Source organism: Triticum aestivum, chromosome 7B (assembly GCF_018294505.1).
Source record: "Triticum aestivum cultivar Chinese Spring chromosome 7B, IWGSC CS RefSeq v2.1, whole genome shotgun sequence".
Lineage (NCBI taxonomy): Eukaryota > Viridiplantae > Streptophyta > Magnoliopsida > Poales > Poaceae > Triticum > Triticum aestivum.
In genome coordinates this window covers 242,798,011-242,812,803 of record NC_057813.1, presented here as the reverse complement: position 1 = coordinate 242,812,803, position 14,793 = coordinate 242,798,011, and the positions used below count along the sequence as shown (strand labels likewise).

Here is a 14,793-nt window from a genome sequence, read left to right as displayed (position 1 = left end):
CTTTTTACGGGGTCTGCTAGAGATGCTCTTAGGGTGGGGGTGCAGGGGTTAGAGTGATGGGGGGGGGGCAGCATGGCGGTGGGCGGCAGTTGGGAAGGGGGCGTGACAGCAGATGGTTAGGCCGCTGGTTCAAAACGAAGAAGACTGTGGCCTGGAGGTTGAAGACGCGCATCTGGCCGTTCATTTTTCATCGGACGGCTGGAACTGCTGGAAACGAATCGACTGACTAAAATTAAATTTCCAGTCGACTGGTTTCTAGTAAATTGATATTCACAAACATGCGTGATACTAAATCTCAATTTTGATTATTATTTCAAAATCCATAGAAGATATATATTTGCTGATACAAACAAGGCTGAGATCAAATATTGCAATAATCAATGCCTTGAGTCTCGCGCTCTATAGCTGCCATTCGTATAACTTGATTAAGAAGTGTTCAAACCTCAAACTACGTGTAGCGAAACTAACTAACCTGGATGGGGCAAGCAAGCTTAACGAATACGAGCAGTAGAATAAGTAGCCAGCGTCAGCGTGCTAGGACCCTATGCCGTGGTCCTAGCCGGCGGTGGGACCACCACCTCGACGGCTTCCGGCCGACGATCCTGCTGGACATGCCGATCAGCATGCCTATGGATATCCAGCTCCGTGCCGGCCCAGACCTCCATGTCCTCGTCGGTGTCGGTGGTCGCGGGGCTGTGGTGGTGGTGGTGCGCCACGCAGCCGTCCTTGAGGCACCGCACCAGGGCACAGATGAGCAACCTCACCGCCACGACGGCCGCGACGACGATGAGCACAGCGAGGAAGTAGTCCAGCGCCGTTCGGTGGACGTGCTGGCACTCGGCGACGCCTATGCACACCATTGTTCGGGCGCAGCTCATGCATAGCAGCAGTGGCGGAGCTTGCCAAAAAAAGCTGGGCGGGCTGAATGGGCCAGGCTGCAAGGAATTACTACTAGCTGGCATTCTACAACCCATGGGCTAGCTATATTGTGAGAAAAAGCTGCAGAGCTGGGCGGGCCATGGCCCATTTGGCCTTGCCTAAGCTCCGCCAGTGCATAGCAGCACGGTGCGATCGAGCTGGCAATATAAGGGAAGTTGAGAGGGAAGAAGGGATTCCTTGCTTGACTTGGGGCAGGGAAGAGGGTGGAGATGGTTGCACCTCTGCTGTGCTGTGCCTTCCTTTGGGCTTCTCCTTTTTATTTTTGGAAGATCCTTGGAGCTTTCGGAATGCGGTTGCATATTCGGACGGTGACTGATCAATGGCTTTTTTCTTCAAAGTGCTCGTTGAGTGGGCTCAGGTGCAGCTTGAGCTGCAAGGGACTGAGACATTCGCGGTGCTGCTCCAGGGCTGAGCAAAGCAACAAGTATAGTGTCTGAAAGCTGATCTAATCGAACCAAGATTTGCCGGTTTATATATACGATAAAGCGGTTGCAATTGTAAGAGCGCGAGAAAACTAGCCTGTTCATAGGAAGCGAAATCTTATATCACTGGAAGGTTTTCTCTGCCATCTAAAATTCATCTATACAAACGCTTAGACTCTGGCAAAATATCGAAAAGTACCTAATACCACCACCACCCTATCCATATCATTCCTTGGGCGCTTGTTGAAAATGACACTTCCACAAACTGCTAATCCAGCGTTATGTGAAAACCTTGATCATCATATTTGTACCAAAGAAGGCACCGGTGAAGCACGACGAATCCCACAGCACCAAACTTATGCACCCGAAGCACCACATGAGCCTCTGAGCAAGAGGCAGGCGTTAATCTCATTCCATCATTTGTAGTAAACTTCAATTGGGCGGTCAAAACCAGCGACAGATCCGACCAATCTGTTGGTAATCACCTCTGCTGACCTAAATCCTACCTGCAAGCACAACTGCATGGTTTACAATGATTCTGCTGCAGGGAACTGGAAAAGAACATAGCATTAGTTGCCGGTATAGAACGCACCTTGTCCAGAAGTACCTCCCGGAATTTCTCAGGGTATATACAGATATATTTGAAGTTTTCTTTTGCAAACTGAAATCCACCAGAAAAAAAGGACAGGACAATGTGAGTTAACTTCACCCCATGAAAGATTGAGAAGAAATAATTGTTTCAACGATGGATCAGGATTTTTGTTACTACTCACTCTAAGAGGCATAAGATTGTGTGATCAGGGGAAACAAAAGCAGGTTGGGTGAGAGTAAGACCCCAACGAAAATGATGAAAGATTATTTCAGAAAGAAAAGCACATAAATGAGGAAAGACGAGGAAGCAATTCAAACCAAGGAGTACATCTAGCTTTGAAACAAGCAAGGGACCAAAAGAACAGTTCAATGCAACATACTCATGGCTACCCTTCAGGCCTTCACAGAGTTAGAGCTCTAAAGTTGAAACTACCATCTAAAGCTAAAAACAAAACATGTAGCATCAGTCATCAGTCTGACAATCAGAAATTACCTCTGACACTAATCTGTTTTTCCTATACGAGGTCCAAGGTTGAGGCTCCATGATAAAAATCCCTCCCTGCAAAACAAGAGAAGCCAGCGGAAAGAAGACAAGGTATTGTTAGTTTTTCCTCTTACCACAGAGATCCAATTTAGGGACAGCAAAAGAGAAATAGATACCGGTCTTAGAAGACTCCATATCTTCACAAACAAAGTGATTATGCCATCATCACCCCAGTTCAGGTGGATCCATTTTGTCACGCTCAAACTGCAAGAGAACAAAAGCACAACCAATCAAGATGACATTCAATTTGGATAGTGACTAATACAAATAAACCAAAAAATCTCTGATATGTCTCGCTTGTAAATTTGCAACTTACCACACGATGGTGTCATACTGTTCTGCATATTTGTGTTTGCTCTGTACAAAATTTTCAGATCGAAAAGAGACGATTTCAAAAAGATCAGGTTGTTCGTGCTTAGAAATATTTCCATTTGGCATTTCAGATACCACTTCTTCAGGATAGCTCTTAGTTGTGGAGTCTGACGAGTTATGAACCTTCGCACTTTCTGGAGCCATGTTGCCTGTTCGAGATATCCTTCTTAAATTCCAGTTAGCAAGGTCAATCAAACCTACAAGGTTAATATCAGAATCAGTTTCATTTGACAAACCCAACACAGCCAACCATACTACATTGGGCAAGCCAAGAACACACAAACATTACGTAACTACAAGGGACTATTCAGTTATGGTTGATGATATTTATTGGTAATCTGTCAAACACTATTACTTAATTACGGACCATGCATCTAACGACAGAAAATTACAGAAATCCAAGTCTGACTGTCATAAATGCACATTCTGCTAAGGAACAAATTAACATTATAAATCTCATATAGAGTTTCATAATTTCAAGATAGGTTCAGTTATCAATAGAAAAACATTGAATTTGTGAACAGGAAGGTGTGGGCATCAGCAAGGATGTTATGCCATTTAAAAAAATGTCCCACCAAATTCTACTTCTTTAGACTTGCAACCACAACATGCCTCACAAGCATTGTGTCAATACAATAATTACGAACTACTAACAACACTGAGCTGGGATATGCAATAACTGGTCAAACAGGACTGGATTTTCTTAATATTGTTCAGAAATGAGCATTAATGCTCTCAGTGCGCAACATTATATATATAAAAACACAAAATGTACATAAAGGCTGCTGAGAGACAAGCATCAATCAGATATTCAGATTGTTTTTTGAAAGATTCCAGCTACCAGGTACTTCATGCTCTTAAAACAAACAGTATGATACAATGTTACTTCATTAAATATTACAATAACAGTTTAAACCTTTATCAATGTCAACTCCAAGGATGCTTTGACATTCAAACTTCATCGCTGCACAAGGTAAAGAAAATTAGAGATGAGAAACTGTGTTTGACAGGAAATTTATTTAGAGAAAAACATTCAATATCTCTCTCTTGCAATTGTGGCATCTGCCCCAAAAAAATTGTATATGTCACTTGTGATTTATTGATTTCTAGCAAATGAGTGTCAGAAGAGTCACTAAGTCATCAATGCACAGAATAATGAATCAAAAGTCCAGCTACAGCTAATTGGCATTCAGTTCTTGTACGGTCAAGAGTTGTCAAATGAAAACTATGCTATTGCAGACCATAATAATAATAGGTTAACAAAGGTAGCTGACATGCTTATGTAGGGTAGTCTCAACTGTATTAGAAGTGGCAACCTACAATAGATGGCACATACTCAATTAAACTTATCCTAACGTAACCATATGAATAAATCAAAGAATATTTACAATAATTAGCTAAATAATGCTTATGTTAATATGGATAAGACTTTCATATTCAACAATAGAAACTAAAACCATGTAACCGCACAGTAACAGCAGTCTGGTAATTCAAGAACAAAAGCTATCTCTACTCCTATAAAAGACTCAGTTGGTGATGATGGTGTGTCTGTCATCCGTCATTTCTGACCATTAGATCTGCACCTAACGGCTGTGAGGTAAGTTGTGGAATTTTTGCAACAATAGCCCACTTCTCTGCTCCAATTTGCAGAAAATCCCTTATTATCTTATAAGCAATCACATCCCTCCCTCACCTCATCAAAACAGCCCGAGAAATATATTTTGAGTGAAAAGTAATATATTTTTAGTGGTATATATGTATATCAAAACAAGAGTCTTTTCTTTCAAGTTTGTGAACAAGTACTATTCTACTTTGGATCCGTTGCAACGCACGGGCACATTGCTAGTAACATTGAAGTTGAAAGACATGGGAATAAGACCGGAAGATCATTAACCAAACAAAACAGAACAAATTATTATCCCCAGAACATTACCTATACCGATTGTGACCAAACCTTGGTTGCATCCAATATCGAGACAATCCTTGCCTGCAAACCACTCCTTCTTGAATATCTCAAGGCGGGGATCTTCACCGACGTTACGATCAATCTGTTGAACATCAAAAGATTGAAGTTATCAGCTAAGATTAGTTGATCCAGCCATCGAGTGCCTTTTTATCGTATTAAGTGAACTATCATGTGCAGCATACAATTAAATGTCCAATCTAATGAATAGACCTCTATCCGTCTATCTGCCTCCTTTGTACAGGTGAATTTAGCATAAGCAGATCTGTGAAAACAAGTACGTGCAATTAGGCTCCATGCTTGCTTACTCCTTCTCGGCCAATAGCCATTACAGCAACACCTTGGGGCATTTATTAATCAGAAATTATACTACATGTCCAATATGGGGTCAAAGGCTCAAAGCAGTGGTGATTGTTGTGCCCCTGAAATTCGACAGCCATGTCACACACAGTACCACAATGGTTGGATTGTCTAAACCAATGAAATGATGAACTAATGCTATGGCGTAAAAGCGGCAATTTAACACCAAAATACCCGACAGATAACGTATATGCTGGCCTACCACAAACTAGAATCAAATAAAACAAGTATATTCATCTCACTCCAGTTTCCATTCAATACAAAAAAAAAAGGAACCACGGGCCCTCGTTGCAAAACTCAAGTTCTGCAAGCTCTGAGACACAAATCAACGCAGAAACCTATTAGCGCATTTCATCAAATAGTTAGGGCGCGTCCTAAGCAAAAGCTCCACCGCTTTCAGCTAAGAATCCTAGTCCGTATAAACCATCCCAGTCCCAGGAACATAGCAATCTCCAGCAAATCATTTCACCAAATAACTACACGGCATGCACAACACAATGACGATTCACCGTTTGTTAGAGAGAGGCCACAGAGTGGAGGGGAGAAGCGCGGTTCAACTCACTCGGTAGCCGTAGTAGTTCCTGTAGTTTCCGTAGATGAAGGCACCTCCCTTGTTCTTCCGCTTCTTCCCTCTACCTCCACCCCCGCCATCTGCACCGCCGCCGCCGCCGCTGCCGCCGCCGCCACCACCGCCACCGCCGTTTCCTCCTCTTCCCTGTGCGTCGCTCTGTTTCCTCTCCGCCTCTCCTTTGGAACCCTTGGCCGCGGCAGGTGGCTGCGCGACGCCCTCTGGCGCAGCCGTGGTGATCATCCTCTGAGGAGGGGTGGCTCTCTTCGCCGCCGCCTTGTCTCGCTTCGCGCGGACGGTAGTGGGGAACAGCGCGCGGACGGCGAGGCGGAGGAAGAAACCCTTCGAGGCGAGAGGCTTTGCGGCGCCACCGACTTGAGCAGCGAAACAGAACAGGCCAGCGCACCTGAAAGAAAAAGAAAAAGGAGGAAGGACACGGCGAACAGACCTGGCCAGATGGGCCGGCCCGGCACGGCCTGGCCTAAGCGGGCCAGGCACGGCACGGCCCATCCAGGCACGCCTAATATACGGGCCAGCACTCATGCCATACTCCCTCAAAAAAGGCACGGCACAACAAGTAAACGGTCCGGCCCACCGACATGTTTAGCTAGCCTTTTTGGGCTGTTTTGGGAGCTAATATATACTCCCTCCGTTCCTAAATATTTGTCTTTCTAGAGATTTCAACAAATGACTACATACGGAGTAAAATGAGTGAATCTACACTCTAAAATATGTCTATATACATCCATATGTGGTAACCATTTAAAATCTCTAAAAAGACAAATATTTAGGAACGGAGGGTGTATAAAAAATAAACGGTTGTGTCCTGCCGGCACTCGTACCCAGCCTCGAGGCTGAGGCACGGCACTAGACGGGTCATGTGCCGGCACAACTTATTATAAACATGCGTGTCAGGCAGCAGGCTATTGGGCCACCATGCCAGGACCGACCCATTTGGCCACCTTTGCCCATGAACAGCAAGGAAATTACACATAAGCCATGAGGTCCATTCGAAATTTAGTTTTGAGTATGGGAAGGCATTTGCACTTTTTTAAGGAGCTCGCGTTGGTTCATTCATATTTAAAGTTTGAGTGCACATGTATAATCTGTCTGTCGCGGGGATTTCGCATCAATACTCATGATTCGGGGGATTTGTGCAGCGAGGCATACGATGAGGATCTAGGACGGGATTCACACCATGGATTTAATTACGTACCCAAGATCACACCTTTTGTCTTAGAGATGACACCCTACTCCTGTTGTATGTTTAAATCAAGACCCGTACGAGGATTTTCAGTACAAGTGATAGAGTAATCTAGTTGGATCTTGTGCGTATCTAGCTTGATCTGCAAATGTGTGTGTTAGGGAGCACCCTACGGTCATCCCTATGGACACTATACCAACTCTTCAAGCACCAAGTGGACCGATGAGAAGAGTGCATGCAAGAGCTATACCAAGGTTAACTCTCTCCTTATTGAGCTTCCCTTTTATTCATTCGAGATATAACTAGTACCTCAAGCGGAGACACTTCGCATACCCAGGTACCAAGAAAGCAGCGATGAAGAAGCTAAGGACCAAGGATAAGTTTAGATGAAAGCGAAGCAAGGATGGGAAGATGGAGACAGTTGGCGCCCGAAGATAGTTGGACGTCCAAACTCCAACACGGACGCGCCGGACAAAGCCGGACGCCGCAGCTCTCTGGACAAGTGTCCGGGCTAATCATCTGGGTGACGAACGAATCATCCGAACAGGATACCGGATCATCCGGGCAACAGACGGACGTCTGGACACCGTCCTAGACTATTCAATTGTGGCACTAGAAGGCATCCTTAGGCTTCGCGTGATGCTGGATGATCCGGCTACCACCCTGGACATCCGAGCATCCCTAGAGGCCACGACTCAGCCGGATCATCCAGGTAGCTAGCCAGATCATCCGGATGATGCTCGGGTCATCCAATTAAATTACTAGGTACTTTCATTTCTTGGTAATGATTCTAATGTTCATGAGAATATGATGTTGCCTAAATTGGATACATTTATTTTGTTTACGAATGAAGGGTCTAGCAAGGACAAGAAGGATGAACATTGGAGCATGATCAAGCATGGAGATGATGGCGCGCGCAAGAGGAACAAGAATGGAGTTTTTAGTGGAGTTTTCAATACTTTGAAGACACCATGATGACATACAAGGACATGGACCAAATATAGAAGACAACCTTTCATAATTTTTGTCCATAGCTTATTATAGGTGTTGTGTCACCTTATTTTTTGGCCAGGCCCATGTAATTTTGAAATAATACTTCATAGGATATTTTTATAGTCCCTATGATAGGGGAAATGACTCAGGAGGTGTCTTAGACCCACCTTGCCAAGGGTGGACGAAATCCCCTTTATTTTCCCCTATAAATACAACCCTTAAGGCACCGATTAGACTTGAGTTTTGTTTAGTTAAAGTTCGCCATAATTGCAGCTCACGTCCTTCGTTTGTGTTCAACGACCAGACCAAGACGTCATAGAACCCCATTTTCTTAGTAAAGCTTGCCTCTTAAATTCGCAATACTTAGATTGCAGTCTCAGTTTCTTGCTTGTTCTTCGTTTGCGTGCAGGATATAGACCCTCGTGGTCAGGTTGATCGTGCTCCGGTGTGGCCAATAACCTTTCAGAGTTGGTTTAGCGATTGCTAAGGCGCGACATCTTTGCATGTTCGTAGTCGAATCGTCAAAGTCTACTCCACCAAAAACAATACCTCTCATCGAAGCATCGGGACACCTTTGCCTCTATCAGGGTACCTACCCAGACATCCGACCTTGCCTGCACGCAAATCGGCTCAAGTGTCCATGTACTCTTTTCCTTCGTCCCTATTTGCACTTGGACTATAAAAAAGACGACCCATCCTCTCTATTATGGTTAGCAAAGCATATTATTAGATCTTGAGAGAGCTTTGTTCATCTACCCCTCTACTAGGAGATCTAGAACCTCCTTTGGAGAAGATCCCCTGGTGGATATCAAACCCTCCTCCCTTAGGTGTTGGAGAAGACTACCTCTTCAGATCTCAATTCCTCTAGCGATTGGGAAGAACTACCTTTACTATTTCCTTTTGTTACATTTGGATCCCTTGAACTTGTATGAGATTTGCAGATTTTGTGGATGTGTGACGACTTCTTGTCATCGAGTGTTCCTCCTCTTGTGCTTGTTCTTGACTCCATCCTTCTCCAACATCCAAGCGTGATAAGATCTCTAAATTAGGGTTCCACCCTACATCATCTTGGATCAGAGCACGGTTGATTCACATTCTTGGATTCCCAACCCCTCACTTTCTAGCCTATTTTTGTTGATTTTTGCCCAATTCAAAAATCCCCACCAAAAAATAGCCATGCCGATTTTTTTGCATTTTGTTGGTTTTTGTGAGATTTTGTTGATTTTGATCCATGATTTTGTTGTTTGGCAAGTGGATCTAGCCTTCACCCACTGATACGTCTTCGACATATTTTTTATTGTTTCATGCTATTATATTACCAATATTTTATGCTTTATATGCCATTTTGTACCACTTTTGTGGACTAATCTATTAACTTAGTCCGTAGTGCCAGTTTCTGTTTTTTGCCTATTTCTTTGTTTCATAGAAAAGCCATACCAAACGAAGTCCAAACACAATGAAAATTTTACGGTGATTTTTTCTGGACCAGAAGAGACCATAGAAGCTTCAGGGATGCAACAGACGATGATCGAGGGAGCCACAAGCTCAGGTGGCGGTCCCCAGGGGCGCGCCGAGTGAGCTTGTGGGTCCCATGTGGTTGGGTTTGCCCTAATTCTTGGCCTATAAATTCCCTAAATTCCAGAAACCACCAGAGCGAGACCCAAAACAATTATTCCACCGCCGCAAGACTTTGTTCTTTCGCGGTCCCATCTAGAGGCCCCTACCGGTACTCTGCTACAGGGGGAAACCATTGGGAAGGTAATCTTCATAGACTTTGCTGCTTCCACCATTCAATTTGAGCAGTTCCCACATGACCTACGGGTCCATAGCAGTAGTGTGACGCCCCCGATTCAATCGTACACTAATCATACATGCAGATGTGTACGATCAAGATCAGGGTCTCACGGGAAGATATCACAACACAACTCTAGACACAAATAAAATAATACAAGCTTTATATTACAAGCCCAGGGGCCTCGAGGGCTCGAATACATAGCTCGATACACAAGAGTCAGCGGAAGCAACAATATCTAAGTACAGACATAAGTTAAACAAGGATGCCTTAAGAAGGCTAGCACAAAAGCAACGCGATCGGAGAGGCAAGGCCTCCTGCCTGGGACCTCCTAACTACTCCTGGTCGTCGGCGGTCTCCACGTAGCAGTATTCGTCGGCGGTGGCATCTGGCTCCAAGGATCCACCATCTGGTTGCATCAACCGGAAAGAAGAAAGAAGGGGGAAAAGGGGTAGCAAAGCAACCGTGAGTACTCATCCAAAGTACTCGCAAGCATCAGATCTATACTAAGTATGCATTGGTATCAAATGGAAGGTTTGTATCTGTGGACTGAACTGCAGAATGCCAGAATAGAGGGGAAGGCCTAGCCTATCGAAGACTAGCATCTTCACGCAGCTCCGAGCATCTTGCAGCATGTAGAAGAGTAAAGAACAACAGTTTATAATTAACAAACATGTTGTAACATTAATGCCCAGAGATCCTTCCTCGACTCCCTGCGAGAAAGCAATCCCGGAGCCATATATCTCAAGTATCCATTTCTAGTTATATAAGATCAGGATATAAGTCTGAACGTCCATTACCGCGGACACGGTATTCGAATATATAACTTCCCTGCAGGGGTGCACCACGTTACCCGACACGCTCGATCACTCTGGCCGGACACACCTTTCTGGGGTCAATGCCCGCCCTCGGAAGATCAACACGTCGCAGCCCGACCTAGGCTCAGCAGAGAGGTCCCCGCCGGTCTACATCCAAAGCACTCCGGGGTCTTGGGCCCATCGGCCACAGCACTCCGGGTCGTTGCGCGCAGCGTGAATACCAGCACCGCCTCGGATGGCCAGCACGATCCGACCGTGCCGCACTGCTGAACTGGACGTCTGACAAAGCTTCGGCTGATACTGCGACGTCGAGGCCCATATCTATTCTCGCGTGGTGGTTAGTGCGTAAAGGCCAAAGACCAACTCAGAACAAATACCCAAACCATAGTGTATTATTAGCTTGCGGAGACGAGCAGAGACTCACGATCGAAAGTGACCCCGTCGCCCCGTATCATGGACTTACGACAAGGGCCTAGAATGCCCGGCCATGCCACGTAATTATCTTGCGGGTGCTCTCCGGGCCCGCCCGACTTTCACCAAGGTCTCAAGTAAAGTCATTGTAACCGTGTGTCCAGACATCAAGAAGAAAACCCGAGGAATCACCCCCGGTGGATTCCGCTCAATGTAATCATCAAGGTGAATGTAAGAGGGACCACCCTCGAGGTTCACACTTGAGGTGTTGAATGACAGAGCCGTATCGGGAATGGTGAAAGAGGAAATCACCCTCAATGACCACGACCGAATAGCTACACTACAGAATTATCATCAGGAGTGCGTTATGAGGGACCACCCTCGGCACTCGATAGTAGCTCTGCAGATTCGAGCAACTAAAGGGGCGTGATGTGATGTGAGGTGTCGGGCTCTGGTCGTCGATCACGTCGATCGAGGCGTCGATGATGAAGCAGGGGCAACAAGGACAAGGTGGGGGTCACTGATGGATCACTAACCAACCTATACTAAGCAGTTTAGGATAAGCAGGTAGGTAACAAAAGCAGGTACAAAAGCAAGCTATGCATCAGAATAGGAGCAAACAATAACAGTAGCAAAATCTAATGCAAGCATGAGAGTATAGAATGGGCGATATCGGGATGATCAAAGGGGGGCTTGCCTGGTTGCTCAGACAAGAAGGAGGGTCGTCGTCGAAGTAGTCGATCACAGCGACATCAGCATCGGTCTCGGGGTCTACCAGAGAGAAGATGGTGAATAAACAATAAATACAGAGCAAACGAGTGCATAATAGGACCACAAGCAGAGTGACGTGTTCTAACGCGGTGCTAGGAGATACAGGCGAAGGGGGAAAACAACCGGGAAAGTTTTCCCGGTTCCGGACGTCTGTCAGACAGATGAACCGGAGGGGAAAAGTTCAACGTTTGCTATGCTAGGGACGTGTGGCAGACGAACGGACCGCGAATCAGATTCGTCTCGTTGTTCTGAGCAACTTTCGTGTACAAAGTATTTTAATCCGAGCTACGGTTTATTTTATACTATTTATTAAAGTTTAAAGCAATTTCTGAAATTATTATAAATTCGACTTAATACAGCAATTACATTTTGTACACAACAGTACCTAGCCAGTGTGCATGACTAGTGGGGCCAGGTCAACTGTTGACTCAGGAGTCAATAGTTGACTGGTCAAAGGTGAACAGTTCAACTAGGCCTACATGTCATTGACTTAGACTTTTCTTAAAATTTGTTTTTCTTTAAACTAAAAGTGGGTCCACATGTCACCTACTATTGGACTAATTAACTAGTACTAGTAATCAGACTAACTAACTAAATTAGTCCCTAAACTAGTAATTGGGTCGGCCACACACATAGAACACACACTCACACACACACACACTTGGCCATTGCTGTAGCCATGGCCAATAGCAGCAGCAAGCGGCAGTTTGCGGTAGCAGCAGAGTATGAGCAGCAGTAGAAAGCACGCATCAACGCACCAAAGCAGCAAGAAAAGCAGTGCAGTAGCAAGCACGCACAATAGCAAGCCAAGCAGCAACCAGCGGCCAAGTAGCGAGCAGCAGCAGCAGCTAAGAGGAGCAGCGGCGCATTATGCCGCCGCGGAAGCAGAAGCAACAACAGCACTAGTAGAAGAGCAGAGCAGAGCAACGGGAGCAAGCGGGAGAGGGCGCCACAGGCGTTCGAGCGTGGGCAAGGGCAGCGGCAATCGCAGGTAGCTACAGCGGGCAACGGGAGCGCGACAGAAGCAAGCGGCAACAGAAGCAATACACTCACATACGCGGGAGATCGGGGCTCGTGGGGATTCGGTGCTACGGGACGAGATTAAAGGTGGGAACAGAGGGGAAAACACGTCGTGCTCACATCGGTGACGAGGAACAGCTCGGGGCAGCCGGGGGTGGTCGAGGCGCGGCGAATCGATGGCGACATCATGCGGCGGTCGTGGCGATGGAGACGCAACGGGGGCGACGACTTCAAGGCGGTTCCGCCCGATTCCTGTTGTGTCGGTGAAGAAGGCGACGATGTGCGGCTCCTGGTCATGGTGCAGGGACGAGGGACGGGGGGTGGCCACGGGATCGACAGCGAGTGTGGCAGCGGTAGTTCGGTCTTGTATCGATTCGAGAAGGGCGAGCTGGAGAAGGGGAAAGGGCGAGCTAGGGTTCGACCAGGCCGTCGGGGAGGGTCTTATGCGTCTCGGGGCATCGATGGATGAATGACACGAGGAGATCAGGCGTGTGGACGGCGCACGCGCGTGCCTGGCGCCATGGCCTCGGTCTCCACTGTCCAGAGCTACAGGAAAGGCTGACTAGGCTGGGGTGGGCCGCACTGCAGCCACTAGGGGCCCAATCCAGCAGGAAGTCTTAGTCTTTCCGATTATGCTTTTCTATACTTTCAATAGTTACTGATTTGCATTTAACTGGAGCACCAAAAGACTTTTGTTTTAAAGAAAACTTGGCACATAATTTTCACACAATACCTTGAGATGGCACAAAAAGTTTGGGGTCAAAAGGAGTTGCCTAACCATTTTTAGAAATTGATAAGGCCAATTTAATTGTGGTTGGACCACCAAATAAAATTCCAGGTGCGATTTGGAATTCAAAAGAGGTTGGTTTCAACATGACAATCACCAGGTGAATTTATAGAATATTGTGAACATTTAATTTTTGACATTTGAAAACTTTTAAAGTTTGACTTGATTTAAATTTTGAAATTGAATGGGGTTTGAATCGACATGAGTTTATCATCAGTAATCATGATGACGTGGCATCAACGGCAGGGAATTACTGTAGCTTAATTATCCGGGTGTCACAATTCTCCTCCACTACAAGAAATCTCATCCCGAGATTTAAGGGGTGGAGTAAGGGGAAAAGACTCGGAAAGGATGAAGCTCAACACAAGTTAGGTACCTGGGGCTATCTCGATGAACATGGCATAGAGGCATCTCGCGAGTTGAAATTCTAGAAAGTCACCAAGGGAAAGGTAGGAAGGTGCAATAAGAAGTTTTAACCGGGTTGGCAATCGTTCATTGCCTGAAATAGAGGGTGAAAGGGGTTCAAGCATCGAGAATAAGTATTGCATCTGATACCAGAACAGATCACAAGAAGGTGGCTCGCGAATTACATATGAAACCAAGCATGGGGAACAATTTTGGAAGACAGAGATGTACAGGACAGTCAGGTTTCGATCCTATGGAACTGTGGGTTATGGGCTAACCATGTGGGTTGAAAGCGGGAAGGATCCTATCATTTGCATGGTCATGATAGCAAGGCAGGTCAGAGGATAGACCATTAATTATGTTGGTAACAACGTTGGTACCAAGGGCGAGGGACGAAGAGAACCATTTCCCTGCCCATTAAGACGAGGCGGACCATTAGGCAAAGTTCTTATCCATCGGTGGTTACTGGAATGTCACCAACAATAGTAACAAGGTCTTACTGATAGAGTTTGTACAACAAGGTATTTACATAAGCAGGGAAATACCACTGCTCAGATATGTTGGTTACAAGAAAGGTTAAACAAAACAATGGAGAGAAAAGTGTAGACTCGGATCAGGTATCGGTGTTCTCGAGTGTCTAACAACTCAGAATCCATGGAAAACTAGAATCAACAAGAAATAGAAGTTGATGAAGAACTCATAAGAAGTTATGTAGTTCTGTGATATTCTCGAGATACCAGGGGGTAATACTCGAAGGTAGAACTGGATAGAGGTTGGACGGATGAAAAGCTCTACATAAGACAAGTACTTTAACTTGTCCAAGAAATGGAATC

General features: G+C 45.6%; 1 protein-coding gene across 1 annotated transcript; it reads right to left on the bottom strand.

Moving 5' to 3' along the window:
- Nucleotides 1–1,385: 1,385 nt before the first annotated feature.
- Nucleotides 1,386–6,153, bottom strand: LOC123161547 (probable RNA methyltransferase At5g51130). Its single transcript, XM_044579357.1, has 8 exons — nt 5,754–6,153; nt 4,802–4,916; nt 3,785–3,832; nt 2,813–3,065; nt 2,613–2,700; nt 2,446–2,511; nt 1,954–2,022; nt 1,386–1,867 (listed from the first exon to the last, which is right to left on the bottom strand). Exons 1-8 carry the CDS (start codon nt 6,000–6,002, stop codon nt 1,778–1,780), a joined length of 978 nt encoding a protein of 325 aa, XP_044435292.1. The 5' UTR covers nt 6,003–6,153; the 3' UTR covers nt 1,386–1,777.
- Between the last annotated feature and the right edge of the window lie 8,640 nt (nt 6,154–14,793).

Excerpts from the sequence above, each read along its gene's own strand:
- LOC123161547 (XM_044579357.1), bottom strand. The coding sequence starts at position 6,002 with ATGATCACCACGGCTGCGCCAGAGGGCGTCGCGCAGCCACCTGCCGCG. Across the intron at positions 3,833-4,801 it reads TTTGGTCACAATCGGTATAG|CGATGAAGTTTGAATGTCAA; the intron begins GTAATGTTCTGG and ends TACCTTGTGCAG. Across the intron at positions 1,868-1,953 it reads GGGAGGTACTTCTGGACAAG|GTAGGATTTAGGTCAGCAGA; the intron begins GTGCGTTCTATA and ends TTGTGCTTGCAG.